Source organism: Thunnus maccoyii, chromosome 7, assembly GCF_910596095.1.
Source record: "Thunnus maccoyii chromosome 7, fThuMac1.1, whole genome shotgun sequence".
In the NCBI taxonomy this organism is placed as follows: Eukaryota; Metazoa; Chordata; class Actinopteri; order Scombriformes; family Scombridae; genus Thunnus; species Thunnus maccoyii.
This window is the reverse complement of record NC_056539.1, coordinates 6,461,731-6,476,925: the sequence shown is the minus strand read 5'-3', so window position 1 is coordinate 6,476,925 and position 15,195 is coordinate 6,461,731. Positions and strand designations below refer to the sequence as shown.

Below are 15,195 nucleotides of genomic sequence, written 5' to 3'. Positions count from 1 at the left end.
TGCAGGGAACACAAAAAAGCTATTATTTACTGTCACAGAAAGCGCCAGTGATGCTAAGCTGCCACAAGAGCAAAAGCAAGAGCCAAGAAACATACATTTCAAACCCTCTATCTCAGCACCAGACCCTCGAAATGCTGGGAGAAGACAAGATATAGCATGACAGAAAGAGAGAGAGAAAGAGAGAAAGAGAAAAAGAGACAGTGTAACACCTTTAGATTAAAATGATCATGGATTTAAATGTTCATGTATCATTTGCTGAACACTTGAGCTGTGTAGTCGACATAAATACAACCCATTTGTCTAGAATGCTCTCAGTACAGGAGATATAGTTCTGCATGTTCATTTCTGATTTTTCTGTGACAAATGTTGTAAATGAAACACTCACAGGTTCAGCCATGACAATGGTTATGAGAAAAAAAAAATACAATTTCAGATAACTGTAAAGCTGCGTTCAGATACAAATTTTCATCTTGTTTAATAGTGCATCAGAATTGGGGGGTTGGGTGTAACGTGATGCAGCCCGCCATAATAGTGCAGGTGGTTTATTCCGTCAGCATTGATTTTTGTCTCAGTTTTAAGGAGTAATCTAGTGATTTAGTCTTGCACAAAAAGTTGAAGGACGTGCAAGAGACAAACCAAAACATTTATGATCAAAATCGATGCAGCAGAGGCTGAAATCTCCAAAAACACTAGAACCCATGCCCCCCATAATGCAATTCAATATAACTCAATGCATCTTTTCTGTAGACCCTGTGTGCCTGGTAAATGCCCACGTCTATCAAACCCCTCACCTCTAGTTTGTAATGCAGACTCCCTGTTATAATTTACACACTATGACATCATCAGGGTTTCTTTTTCAGACTTTTCTTTGTACAGACGGAGAGAGCTCCTTCTAGAGCTACATTACACATTATACAACTGTGCTAGTGGACTATTATATGGTTAAATGAGTGCTAGGACAGCAGTAGAGGCTAGCATTTTCCAACTTGGAATGCTAATATTAAATAGCTCGTCATGCTAGCTCCCTCCCTACAACATGGGAATAAATTGCACTTCAATTCTGGTCCCTCTGTAGTCCAAAGAGAATCTGCATCTATTCATCACTTTCCATTCATGTCTTTCCATTAATTTTGGAGGGCTGGTTCTTGGTTAGATGTTGTATCTGAAGGCACCTTGACGCACACATAATGTTTGTGAACATAGGGAGAATACTAGTGCAGTGTTTGTGAGAGGAGCTGTGTGAGCTGAGGTGAGGCTGATTGTATAGCCTTGAGAATAATGTGCACACTTACAAAATGGTCTGAAACCATTACAAACGGTTTGAAATTGAATTTAGAGATAACACTAATGGTCACACCAACCCAATAAATGAGCCCTTACTCTCAATGATGTCACCCAGGCCCTGGGCGAAGAGGAGCTCTTTCAGACGAGACACCTCCTCCTTCAGCTCGCGCACCAGTCGGTTGTTGGGATCCTCGTTGATGACAGCGTTACAGCGAATTTGTTTGGCGCGGTCTGCGTACCTGTGAGTGTAAACAAAGGACACGGGTGACGGAGGAGACAACAAGGCACGCACATATTCACAATCCCCCCCACCCCCGCAGCACGGCACTGCGGCTGTAACTTGTCGTTCAAAGCCGCATTCATTGGCTGTGCGGGAGGTAAAAGATGTAGCAGAAAATGTGTTGTCTGCTCTCTACCTGAGTGTGCTGAGGGTCTCGTCATAGTTGATGTCTGCTGGACTCAGGGCAGCTACCATCGCAGTGCGAGAATTCCCCCCTGACACAATGTAGAAAAAGAGTTAGATTAGAACGCTTTGGGCTCAGTTTGCTGAAAATTGATGGATTATTAGGAAAAATTAGCCTGTCAAACTCAGATTTATAGTGCTCATACCCAAATTTTCTCTCAGTAGCCAGGTCAAAACTGAATCTCTGTAGGGAATGAAGCTTTCTACTTTCTTCTTCTTTTTATTCTGTGTGTTAAATAGGAAAAACAAAATTAAAATCAATGCATTTATCTGCATTTAGGTTGAGAGAAATAATACACAGAAAATATTAGAATTCAAATAGTTTACCTTATTTGGCCCAGAGTCCTAAAATGAAGTAGACAGTAAAATAAACACATTTATCCTACATTAAATCTGCTTTATCTTACAATGAACAGTACACAGATAGAATTCTTACCACTTCTGCCAAAGCAGAGATGACCTTCCCCAGCGTGGTCAGAGATTTGTTGATATTTGCTCCTTCCTGTGACAGAGCCCGAGGCAGAGAAGGATGTTTGCATTGAAAGTAAACACACACAAATCAATTGCTTTAATGTATATTTAGCCATATTGATTGTTTCCCACACAGGCGAGTAAATGTGTTTTCAGAGCTGTTTTTGAATACCCCAAATGTAATAAAGGAAAGTATTTTCACCTTAAGCCTTGTCCCTTTGGCTCCAGTAGAATCTGCCCTCTCACTGCCAGCCAAATCCACCAAACTTATTTTGCTGACCTGCAACAGACCATGCAATAGATTTTAATGAATAAAATACAACAGATTACTTGTATCATTGTTGTTCCAGAGACAGGTTTCGTTAAAAGATTATTTTCACCTCACATTATCATTATGACCTTCAAGTAATCAATGATTTCCTAATTACGACAAGATTTAAATCAGTGTCATCAATCAGCTAAAAGATAAGCAGAGACAACAGCTCAATGTTAAATGAGTTCACTCGTGTTGTACCTTCTCGGAGGTGTTATCAGTCTCGGCATCAAGGCGCTTCTGAGTGAATATGATGTTAAAGACGGCATGCGAGCGACTGCTTGTCTCGTTCATGTTGGTGGCAGCCACAGTCCTGTAGAGAGAGTAGATTCATTTATCCAATAAGCAAAATGAATGTTTCTGTGTTTGTTAGACCAACAAATATAAGAATTCAAAGTGCAAATAGCTAGAATATAAATAATTAAATAAGCTGATGGAGGGCTTCATCACCTGGCCTTGTTGCCAGAGTCCATCAGGTCCTGGATGTCGTTGTAGGAGGTGACAGCCAGCTTGGACAGGTCCTCCACATAGGGTCCCATCAGAGGATGCTCTCGCACACGCAGGTGCCCTTTGTTTTTAGGGTTCAGCAAGTCCCGCACACGTTCACAGTAGATTTCCATGTAGCTTACCTGTTCAGTTTCATAAAATGAGCTTAAACATTTTGAACGGGTGACGGGTTCAGGTATATCACTGTATATGCAGGAGGGGCAGATTACAGAGGGGAACCATACTTACCTCCACAGAGTAAGACATGCTGTTGTCTGTATTGTCATTGATTTTAGTGAAAAGATCTTCACACAGCTGGAAGGAGGAAAATAAGAACATTAATTCAGAATTTTTACAAGAGAGAAATTCAGATTCACTTACTGTGCAAGTAATCATGTCTGTACCAAGGGAATGATTCCTTGTTGATCTTTGACATCCTGTTTTCCCATCATGGTGTAGGACTTGCCAGCACCCGTCTGGCCATAAGCAAAGATGCAGACGTTGTAACCTTCAAAGGCATGCAGCAACATTTCTTCTCCGATGTCTTTGTACACCAGCATCTGAGAGGCATAATTGACATCCGCCGGCTGTGGAGAGAAATAAGAGATCAATAATTAGCAATCCATAGTAATATGTGTGTGTGTGTGTGTGTGTGTGTGTGTGTGTGTGTGTGTTTGTGGCTTTGTTGGGGTGTCTGTGCAACATTTGCTCTGTGGGAGTGCGGAAAGAGTTACCGTGGTGTGCGACCAGTAGGAGTAATCAAAGTTGAAGCTCTTGTTGTCTTTGGCCTGCTTGGGGTTGATGATGGCTGAAAGACAGGACAAGGAACACAGGTCAGAGGGAGGGTGAGTGCCGTCCACATGAAACTGTATCTGAACTGGATCAGTGTCATGTTGTACTAATAGAGCTGGAAAGGCCTTAGTTGCTTCTTCTTTCTGTACCAATAGTGATCTTTAATGTTTGGGCACCACATTAACACAAACCACAAAAGATCGGCTGTTTTGGGAACCTTTTGGCATTTTTAGGAAGATGAACACTGAGAGTAATGAGAAAACATTTACCCCCACTGAAGGTGGGTGCACACTTGCAAATTTATGTGAGCGAGTAGGAAATAGCACGTACAACCAAAAACAAGATTAAACCTCTTCAGTACAGCCACAAGGCTGTAATTCATAACACCAGGAAAATAGGTTGGATGAAAAAGAGACAACTTTGCTATTTTTATTTCCTATTTCCAAATGTACAGTTTGGCCTGATGGTGGTGCCAGAAGTAAAAGACCTTGTTGTTACCTACCAGCTTTCTCTTGTGCAACGGCCATTTTAGGACAGCTCAGACTGAGCCTGTCAGGCTCAGACTCAACTCATGTTTCAACAGTCTAATCATGACACAACCATCAGCCTTGAGCTGCATTTCATCAGGCTCAGCTGTCCTCTGTCTGCCCTCCAACATATTCTACCTTTGTGAATCTTAAAATATTCATTTTTTCTTCCTGTGTCCACCACCTATACTGTATATCACTCTGTTTCGCACAAACCAAAACGAGTCATATCAACCATCTGCCATTAAAAGTTTAATCTTTCTATTCAATACCTTTTCACATTACCCAATAGCAATCCTAGCCTTACCAATGATAGTCTGGTCTGGTACATTTATATCCACAGGATGACCAATGATGACTCAAGCAAATCTCCATTCTTGAATTATGATGGCTGATCAAATCATTTCCTACTGATATCTGGCCTAACTTGATATTAGATACGTCTGCTCCGTGACCCTTTACAAAGCACATAGAGGTACTCATTCACTTTATGATGAGGACACACATCTTTCTCTGGTTCACTTCATCTATTGGTTAAGTGTAGAGCTTAAAGCTTATTTGCAGCAAAGAAAACTGTGTATGTACAGTATGTGCATTTATAAAGATTTTGCTCTTTTACACAATATCATAATTGATTCTTTCAAAACAATGCCTCTTTGATATATCCGTTATTTAATTGTATAACTTTTTTTCTTGTCCAGAGATTTCATTTTTGGAATAATACCTTTGATTGAACAACAGACAAAATAAATGTGATCCAAAAATGGACAACTGAGCCAGAAGAATGAATAATATTCTCTAAAAATGGACATGCAGCAAAAGTAATTAAGATTTGTAGAAAAATGCTTCCACATACAACAACCTGTGTGATGGGATGATAGGGCCTACGTTTGTTTTCATTCTCATAATGTTGAGACATGTTACAATTAAAATTGACACACAATTAAAGGCAAAATATCAGATGCATAACTACAGCTTACTATTGTTTTCCATCTAATCATTCTGCTGCAGATCAAGACTGAGAGAATGGCTTTCAAAGCTGTACAGTTCTCTTGCAGAGGGCTGAAGCACACCCAAATATCAGTGTGTTCCTTAGTTCCAAGTATGACTGTAAATATTGCCACTGGAGTGACTGACCTGGTGGCGTGCCCACAGAAGAACAACACATCTAATATGGTCTGATGATAACAACTGTGAAAATGCTTCCTTTCTGCTCCCAGAGCGCCAGACAACATTTTCCCTGCTAATGTAGATGTGGTCGATAATAGAAGAAAAGGCCCAGGGCTAAGTAGACTCTCAAGTAAGCGTACACACTGTTATTTCCTCTTTACACTGCTGCTGTCTTTCCATCTATGAAATATAGGCCAGTGTGGCAGTTAGTCTTGGGTTTAGAGTTTCAGACCCATTCCTCACCATGACAAAGAGATGAGGCTGTGTTTACTGGGCATGACGTGTCCAGGTACTCTGGAAGACGACCAAATATCAACACAGATGCATTACAGTTTACACACAGGACTCTCTTCTATTTTGAGAATACAAAAGTAGTGTACTCAGTGCCTGTCATAAAATGTGTGAGGTTTGCCGCTAACCACAGCAGCAACTGCTAATTTCCCTAACTGTGCACTGTCTCCTGCCATAAATGTTTTCTTTACAGTAAATGTCATCACTTCAGACATCATTTGAAATTCCGGTTATACCTACTTAGAATTGGAGGAACAACTAGTATTAATGAAACAATAATAATTAATGCAGCAATAGCGTTTACCCTTGTTGCCTTCCCCAGTGAAATCTAGCGTTGCTCATTGTAAAGCCTGATTGGCCATACCTGGAAATAAACTATGCAACTTGCACAAAATTTTGGTTAAATAACACAATACTTAAAAGAGGCTTTGAACCTGTTGTAACTAATCACTTTCAAAAGAAAATGTATTTCCTGTGTAGCGGTGAAGCAGGTTAAACACTGCAAAAGTATATCAGTGTGTCACTGCAATTGGCTTACAATGAAAAATGGCCATTTAAGAGCACTCTCGAATACAGTCAGATATTGAATGAAGGCCCCACAAAGTCTCAAGCTGTCATGTGGTGAAAACAGGGAAGCAATTGATTAGCTTTCATGGCAAATAAATCTGATCTGGTTCTTTAAAATCTGGAGTCACAACGCAGAAAAAAAAACCCATCAAATAAATCTAATTTAAAAACGACAATGGATTACTTTACCAAACCTCTCAAATGAGAAATATATCAAGATCTGACGAGTACCCTTTGCAGTAATTCATCTCCTCTATACTTACTCATCTCTGATTGTGTCCTATGATTCATACAAGACCGGAAAGAAAAGCGCCTTGCTTTCAGATAAAGTAATTACTTTAGAGTGGCAGTGATTGGGAGCATATACGAGGGTTACAGCGAGAAACAGGGCAGTGCTGGCTATTAAAATTACACTCAGTAGCTTGGGTGACGTTGACAGTGCTCAGCGTTCAGCTCGCATGTCAGGGTAATCTCCACCTGAGGCCAGTTTTAGCAGCATTTTACGCCCACGGAGCATGTCTCCAATCTACATCATGCTCCCCTTTACTACCTGTCTTCCCACTTTTATGATGGAAACGCTTGTTAATTGCGAGGTGTTGAGTTTATGGATGACGCCAGGTCTGAAAGTCATGACATGGGGGGCAAACGTAATTAGACAGGGTACGACAGAAGCTCATTGTCTTCTGGCAGGAAACTCGTCACCAGAGGTGGTCAGGTGTGTATGCGCATATACACTATGTATTTTCTCTTATTAACAGAATGGTTGCACATACTGATTTCTACTAATGAGTTTAATCGTATTCGCCTGATATAGACACTTATTTTTACAGCATTCAAATTAGTTCTTCGGATATATGGAAAATAAGGAGGAAGAAAAAAAAACAACAGCATGTTAGAATTGTGCTGAATTGTTTGAGCAGGGAGTAATTACTTTGCAAAAAAAACCCCAACAAATTAATGAGAAGTAGGGAGCTAACAGCATCAGTAGGAAAATGGGAACGAAAACGGAGTAGGGAACATTAATTTTCTATTTTTTAAGAGCCAACAACCCAAAATCTTCTAAAAGGCAGCCTGAATATTGTGGTTGTACAAAATAATGATCCATCCAAAAATAATCCATCAGTAGGCCGTTAATGGAGGCGTGTTTTAACTTTGTTTGGTGGACTGAATGGAAAGGCAACAGACTCTAGCTTATTAGCCGGAATTAATGACTTAACTGAAAACAGACACAAAAGACCTATTTTACATTGATTCATTGACATTATTATCTCCTACTGGTTTACACAGTATCTAGCCTGTTCTAATGTAACTTATTATCTACTGTATTATTCTTGATTTATAATAGCTGTTTAATAATTAGACGTTAGTTCCTGATTTGTTCCTTACTTGTTCTGTCCTTAATTACTAAAATGTCATCAAAATATTTTCTGTAGGTTTATGCAACTACAGTGTAACATTTCCTTACACTGATACTTTAATCTATTATAAATACTTTCACTTAAGTCTGAATGCAGGACTTATTTCTTTCAATGCTATTTCACCACTGCTGAATAATTGTATATTACAAACAGGTAGTTACACAGCATATTATATTTATAATCACATTTACATTACATTACTTACTATAAAGGGATGGTTCCAACTTTATTTTAAAGATCTAAACGTTGCCTTGCACTTTTTGAATACCACCTTTTAAAAGCAATGTTTGACAACACACTTCAATACAGTGTTAAGTCATTTTGATTCCCCAAATGTAGTTTACACACTTTTTGGGGGGTAAAACATCACCACTGCTTGTCACTATCACTGTCAGCGACACCCACATCTCACATCTTCTAATTATAGTGGTGATTATCTGCTGTAGTTGTTACACTATCATCTTTTCTGCATCCTATTATGACACACTCCATGTTTGTCTTTGTCATAGCTGCTGGGTCTTCATAATTGTGACTGAGTGATGCTGGTCAGACTGTCACGGGTGACCTGCCCCAGTCAATAGGGGAGGAAATGTGGCTGTGTCAGCAGGTCTGGCAGAGGGGATGTGAACCCACTGACAGAGACTGGAGGGGAGCCACATAGATGCTATATTCAGCACTGGGTTTACATGTAGGTGGTATGTTGTCTGCTGCTTTAGGTTGGATGCAAATTTATAAAGCTCACCCCGATAAGACACAAAACCTACCAACAGGCACTTTAGCTGTAGTTGTGCAATATTATGCTAATCAGCTCATTATTTTATCTAAAATTTGAACAAGCTGCATAAATACATTTAGTTCTCCCTAAAAAGCATGATATTTCTGCAAATTTATTTACAAGGGTGTGTCTACATTCAATTTTACCACAACAACATAATGTACACCATACAATTTGCCATTTATTTGATATTATTAAGAGTTTTAAAAGGGATGTACAGAAATATTTTGAGTCGGTCCAGTAGTGAAATTTCTTCTCTATAAGTTTTCTGACTGCAGCAAAATAAATTGAAATCTATCCAGAAAAGAATTTGCACCCAGTAGCCCTCTAAAGAGAGGCCCATCTTTCCTTCAGGTCTGTCCCCTGCATCTTAATTAAGGCTGGCGTGGGAGGGAAGATCTCTCAAACAACAAGATTACTGCCATTCTGCTGCTTTGTGGGAACTGGGCTATTGACCGACGCATGGGTGTCAGAGAGCACAAAGCAGAGAGTGAGACACACACAAAAAAACCCCCAGAACTTTTTCTTCCTCCTTTCCTCAGCCCAGACTACAAAAAGACAAGGGGGCATTTATACCCTGCCTCTGTACCTCCTCCAGACATTGCAACCAATGGGCTTTTTCATGACATCAGTCAGCTCACATCCTCCAGTCCACATCCAGAGCCATTGACTCAGAGCTGAAGAGAACAATCTGCTCTGATGAAAGACCTGCAGTCTCACTGAAAGAGGCTTTGTGCGTCTGATCAACATGATGTTTTTTATTACAGCTAACATGATGTTAAACTCAGTTTAATTTCTGGATTGTAAGCAAGATTGATTGAACGGATTTGCAACTAAAATCTGTTCACACAGACCCAATTCTGTGTGTAAAATAACCAGTGTGGGGGGGCTTCTAACTAGAGGTTTAATATGTCAAAATAAAATGTCTACTGCAATTTCTATTAGCTTAGTTTATGATTTCCTCTTTTTTGAAGCTTTAATTGCAACTGAACTCCCAGATTTAACTGTATTCATGTGGTGTGATGAAATCTTTAACTTATATTAGGTGACATAGCTATTTCTGATTTGACGATAATACATAAATTAGAAAAACATACATTTCTGAAAAATAAATATCAGAAACAGTACATAAATATATATATTTGCAGCCATTTTCTGGCTCCTCACTAATGGAAGAATAATCTATTGTGTATGTTTATACAATGCCTACAGTGCTTTAACAGCCTGATCGATGTTGTATACTGTTGCATGTACAGTTTGTACTACAAAACTACAATGTTGGGTTTTCTCAGGAGGTCTCTAAACAAACATTATCTAAGAATATATATAAGATAATATATGAGAACAGGGTAGTGAGTATTGCAGTGAATATGCAGTAAGTGTTCAAATGAGCATATATTAAAGAAAAAGGAAACGCCACACTGATTAACATGGTAGCATGCCAGTGAAATTCAGTGTTTTCACATCAAATGTACCTGCATAACTGGTATGATTAAAAAAACAGAAATAGGCTTTGTTTGATTAGGTATCAAATTCACAGATAAATGCAAACAGGATGTCTCTAAGGACATTCCACTGATATCCACACTGTCAATATATTCCCAGTGGACTACAGTCCCTCTGATCTAAGTTTACACTGCTAAAGGAGACAATGCAGCAAAATACTCATTGTCCACTGCTGTAGAGACAGGAGGAAGGAGCTCCGTGCCAAGGCAATGACACCACATTTTCTGTAGGTGTCAACAAATTTTAATCACTATCGTGCTGTGAAAACCTTGAGGGACGAAAATGGACAATTCCTACTAGAGTTTGCAAGATTATACGTGTCTAGATTTTAGTTTAGAGGGGAAATTTATCACAAAATCCAACAAATCACAGTTAAAAAATGACAACCCAAAAAAGCCACCCAGCTTGTTGTCTAGTCACCCATGACATGAGGAAGAAGGGAGAGATGGCTAAATTAGGCCAAATGGTAAATATTTTAGGGAGCCTCATCCATTATTGACAAATGGCTTTACCTTGCTAAGCAGACTACATATCGAGTGTCTTTCCAGTCTCCTCTCGACCAGAGGCCTCGCTGTGCACAACGCATAACCCAAGGAATTAGGGGTGCTCCGCACTATAATACATGCTTAAAAACTATACAACATAAGGCACAAAAACAAATACAGTAGGTAACATTTCAGTATGTTTATACGGATTATTTCATGCAGACAAAATCTACGTTTCTTCCAAATGCAGCTGCCAATAGTGCATTAGTGACAGATTTCAATTGAAAAGTTAATTAGAAAATGTTGAATAAGGAGCCGTTTTTAAATCTGGCTTAATCTGACCACATAAATAAATAACAGGCGTTGTGCTAAATAAATATGAGATCAAATTTGCAGGAGATTATGTCACCTACAGCGTGATGTTGAAGAGATTTCCTAAGCAGGTGATTTCAATCTGATAACTCATCTAGTTCGAGCTCTATTTAGTGATGGAAAACGTCAACCTTTCAGTAATAAGACGGCTGTAAATCTTGCAGACACGCTGAACATTTTCTCTGAGATAGAGATTTTCAGAGTCATACAGGGAGGTCCGAGGTCAAGATCAGCAACAGAACAGCTGGAGAAGCTTGAACCTGTGCCCTGTGGTTGGAGAACACCCCCCCCCCCCCAGTTCTTACACCTGGCTGCTAACAGCAGGTGCCTGCTACCAACCAGTTCCTCTACTTTTGCTGCCTGTGTAGCATGTAGCTATTCAAGCAAACTACATTTAATTCTGAATTTCAGACAATAAAAACATACTCTAATAATTAATGATTATTTTCATTATTGATTAAACTGTCAATTATTTTTTTAATATATATCGATTAGTTGTTTGGTCTACAAAATGTCCAAAAATGGTGAAAAACGTTGATCACTGTTTCCCAAAACCCATGATGCAACCTCAAATGTCTTGTTTTGTCCACAAACCAAAAGTATTTCATTCGCTATCACAGAGGACTAAATAAACCAGAAAATATTCACATTTGAGAAGCTGGAATCAGAGAATGTGTCATTTTTTTCTTAAAAATGACTCAACTGATTATCAAGATAGTTGGTGGTTCATTTCCTGTTGATCGACTAATCGATTAATCGACTAATCATTGCAGCTCTATATAACACAAACGCTGTAGGTGGATTTTCCAGACTGGGCCAATGTTTTTCAGTAAAGTAGTTGTGGTTTGAGTACTTACTGGTGGTGTTTCCAGACATCTGAATGATGCATTTGCTTTCTTTTCCAATCTCCCTTGAATTGAAGGGGCGGACACGCACCGCCACCTTCACAGAGGCCCCTGCCATGGTGCTGTCTTCCTAGCACCTTGGGGTGCCTTGTCTGGTGCCCAGGTGTAGGGCCTGCAGATCAGTGGAAAGGAGCAGATAGTGAATCCTAATTAATATAATTCCCCGTTTTATCAGTATGTATGATTTCATATGCAAATGACATGCTACAACAGACTTGAACCATCTTTTTTGTCACATGTTATGTTATGTTATGTTATGTTATGTTATGTTATGTTATGTTATGTTATGTTACATAACTGATGTCTTATTTTTACTTCCAGATGAATTTGTGTTAAAATTGAAGGGCAGAATATTACATCTTATGGTTGACGTGTTCAGCACAATAGAGGAGGGCAGGGCTATGTGGCTGTAACATGAAAAGACCATGCATGGTCAGCTACAGCCGAGGGAGATGGATAATAAAGCTAGCAGTAACAAAAGAAGTGCAGCAGCAGCTAAATGTCAGGCTATTTCCCTGGATTACAATGGCACTGAAACCAGCCACAAATCCAGGGTCTGGCTCCATTCAGCAGCTCGGTTTCATGAACAAACCCCGTCATACTGTCTCCTAAAAGACTAAATATCAACATTAAATCAACGCTGCCACCACACATTTTAGTGTGCAGTGCCATCGTGGGTGTGATGAAGATCCACCATGACTCATCATCTGTGCCAATCAAAATAGATTAATTTCATGTTTTAATCAATAAGCTCGACGAAGAGCAATACGATACGATTTCACTGCTGCGAATGTTATCAAACTATCATAGTTTATAGGTTATAGGAGAAAGTGACATTTCTGTAACTTAATTAATACCCCGAATTTGGGATATTGTTAGAATTGTATCAATATTCACAGTATGTTTCTGCAGTTTGCGACTTAAGTGTCTGTCATCGTCATTGACTGTTGAAAATCTGCTGTGTCACCCTGCTTCCTGACACATCCTCTAAAGCCAGCACCTTAACAGATTCATTTGTGAAACAGATTCATTTGTGAAATGTATGCAGTTAATATTGTACGACAGGAAAACAGTGCGTCATGTTTTTTAAGGTGTAGCCATAGTGTAGATTATACTGAAGACAGATAAGGATCAATAAATAAAACAGACTGAATAATATTGATCCAACATCCAGTATTGTTTTGATATATAAAAATGAAGGGATGACGATGGAGTTCACATTAAAGCATACATTATGTTCAACAGAATAAATAAATAAAAAAACAATACTTTATCATACTTCTGAAAATTCAGATCTGCTTTTTTTTTTCCAACAACATTCATGGTCATAATCTACAGATGCTCTGACCAATCAGCTGATGATGCAGCTCAGCTGGGCGGCCACCATTTTCCCTGTGACAAAGACTAATGTAATAAACCATGATGATGTGTACTTTAAGGTGACGACAGTTTCATGCAATTTTTGCTTTTTAATCATAAAAATATACATTTAATGGTTAGCTTTTTGGCATGACAGCAAAGCCACAAAGCACAGGTAAACACAGGTTTAGGGCCTGTCTTTGGTTAGGCTAAAATTGATAATTCATAACTGTAATTACTTCTTGAAAAATTGCAAATAATTCTGAGAGCTCGTGAGATAACATTTGTTCAGTTATGGAAAGCTACACGTCTCCTAGCTTACCTTTCGCCCAATGACAGGGCATTTATTCATGTCGTCCTGCGTATGCTCACATAATTAAAATACCGTTTATCAAACAATATAAGCAACACCGAGTCGTGACAGCACATGTATTGTGTTACAGAGCAGCTTTAATGTCTTTCTGTTAGTACACTATCCTTTAGTCACTGACAGCCTCTTCATCGGCCGCACCCTATGCCCATCTCTTCCCAGGAGATTTAACACTAAGTAAATAAAGACTGTCTCATTAAAACTGCATTACAACGGGACAATGGACAAATAAAAACCTACCTCCGCAGTGCCAATGAGGTCTTTTTCCCCCTGTGTGGACACCGAGTTAGTCGTGCTCCTCTGTTTTATTATCCAGCTCCGCAGCTACCTCCACCTCCTCTGGTCTCCTCCAGGTCTGACACTGCCCCTGCTAACAGCCTCGCCTCTCCATGAAAAAACGGGAAGGGCTGGGGTTACGGTGTCGACGGTGTCCTCTACCCAACCCACCCCCCTCTGCCCTGCCCTGCCCTGCCCTGCCAGTGGGGACCCAGGAAGGAAGGTGGCCGGTCGGCTTGCTGCGGATGGTGGCCGCTTCTTCACAGTCAAAAGCGGTCAAAATGGCTCTGTTGTCTCCCTGTCTCTGGCAAGGATGCTTGAGCTCCACTGAGCCGGTGACATCACCACCGAGGGAGGTAACAGCATCAATGCAGTGGTGGGTAGAGAGAGAGAAGAGGAGGGGGGGAGTGGAGAGAGAGAAGAGGGGGGTGGGAGGGAGAGAGAGAGAAAGAGAGAGAGGGGAGGGGGGTTGGATGGGGGGGAGAGAGAAAGGGGGGAAAGAGAGAGGAGGGGCAGGGAGGCTAGGGAGCAAGATTTTCGATTTGTAATTTTTGTTTTCAAAAAGTTATAAACATACACATTACATGGGCAAAACAATAATAGCATACTAGAAAATAGGAAAGCAATTACAAATACAACAGAGTTGTTACACAGGTGAGCTGCAGGGTAACAAAGTCACATGTTAAGACAAGTCAAGTCACAGTTGATTGGGGGTCCAATCTAGGAAAGAGTGGAATTTCCTTGATCTGTTCAACCACCTTGGACCACTCAAGTTCCTCATTGTCTAGCTCAACATGTTGGTGACGGCCTTCCCCATTACCAACATGTCAAAAAAGACCTCAAACACTGATCACTGTCCATTAAATCTGCACATTTCCAGTGCAGTGCAGTAAGTGGGGAGGGAACAAGATTAGTATCCCCCATGAAACACCTCATGTAAAAAGCTGCTGTTGTGTAATACTTTTTATTTAAAGCTACCAAAAAAATAGCAAATAGCATGGGTGGAAAAAAAAATTCCCCCAAATGCGGGTAAAACAGCTTCGTTTACATGCAGGATTGTTTTGACTGCACTCAGTGGACAATAGAAGCATGAAAATGCATTTGTTATGAATAATGTTTAGTAGGTCAAACCAGGGACATCAAGCTGAGAAGAGACAAACTGGCACAAAGCAGGTCTCTGCACCATGGAAACTGCCTGCTCACTGAGGCACACAATATAGCCAGCATCTTGCAGCAAGTCTAGTCCCAAACACTGGAGCAAAAAAATGATCATGTGGTCATAAAGGTCAGAAAATAGTTTCACTTCACAAGTGATGTGGCTTATCTGCACTGATGTTGGAAGACGTTATAGTTAGTTGTCTTCCT

General features: G+C 39.9%; 1 protein-coding gene across 6 annotated transcripts in view; it reads right to left on the bottom strand.

The window, feature by feature from the left end:
- Nucleotides 1-14,219, bottom strand: part of kif1aa (kinesin family member 1Aa) — a 40,937-nt gene extending 26,718 nt beyond the window's left edge. For 5 of the 6 annotated variants that reach the window (XM_042416334.1, XM_042416329.1, XM_042416332.1 and 2 more), the window contains exons 1-13: nt 13,795-14,219; nt 11,778-11,937; nt 3,752-3,825; nt 3,422-3,604; nt 3,267-3,332; nt 2,982-3,160; nt 2,733-2,844; nt 2,421-2,498; nt 2,184-2,249; nt 2,075-2,092; nt 1,894-1,972; nt 1,701-1,779; nt 1,381-1,523 (exon numbers count right to left, since the gene is read on the bottom strand). In XM_042416334.1, coding sequence (XP_042272268.1) covers nt 1,381-1,523; nt 1,701-1,779; nt 1,894-1,972; nt 2,075-2,092; nt 2,184-2,249; nt 2,421-2,498; nt 2,733-2,844; nt 2,982-3,160; nt 3,267-3,332; nt 3,422-3,604; nt 3,752-3,825; nt 11,778-11,883 — 1,183 coding nt within the window. In that variant the 5' untranslated portion in view covers nt 11,884-11,937; nt 13,795-14,219. The remainder of the gene's footprint in view (nt 1-1,380; nt 1,524-1,700; nt 1,780-1,893; nt 1,973-2,074; nt 2,093-2,183; nt 2,250-2,420; nt 2,499-2,732; nt 2,845-2,981; nt 3,161-3,266; nt 3,333-3,421; nt 3,605-3,751; nt 3,826-11,777; nt 11,938-13,794) is intronic. The other variant, XM_042416331.1, reaches the window with a different exon arrangement.
- Between the last annotated feature and the right edge of the window lie 976 nt (nt 14,220-15,195).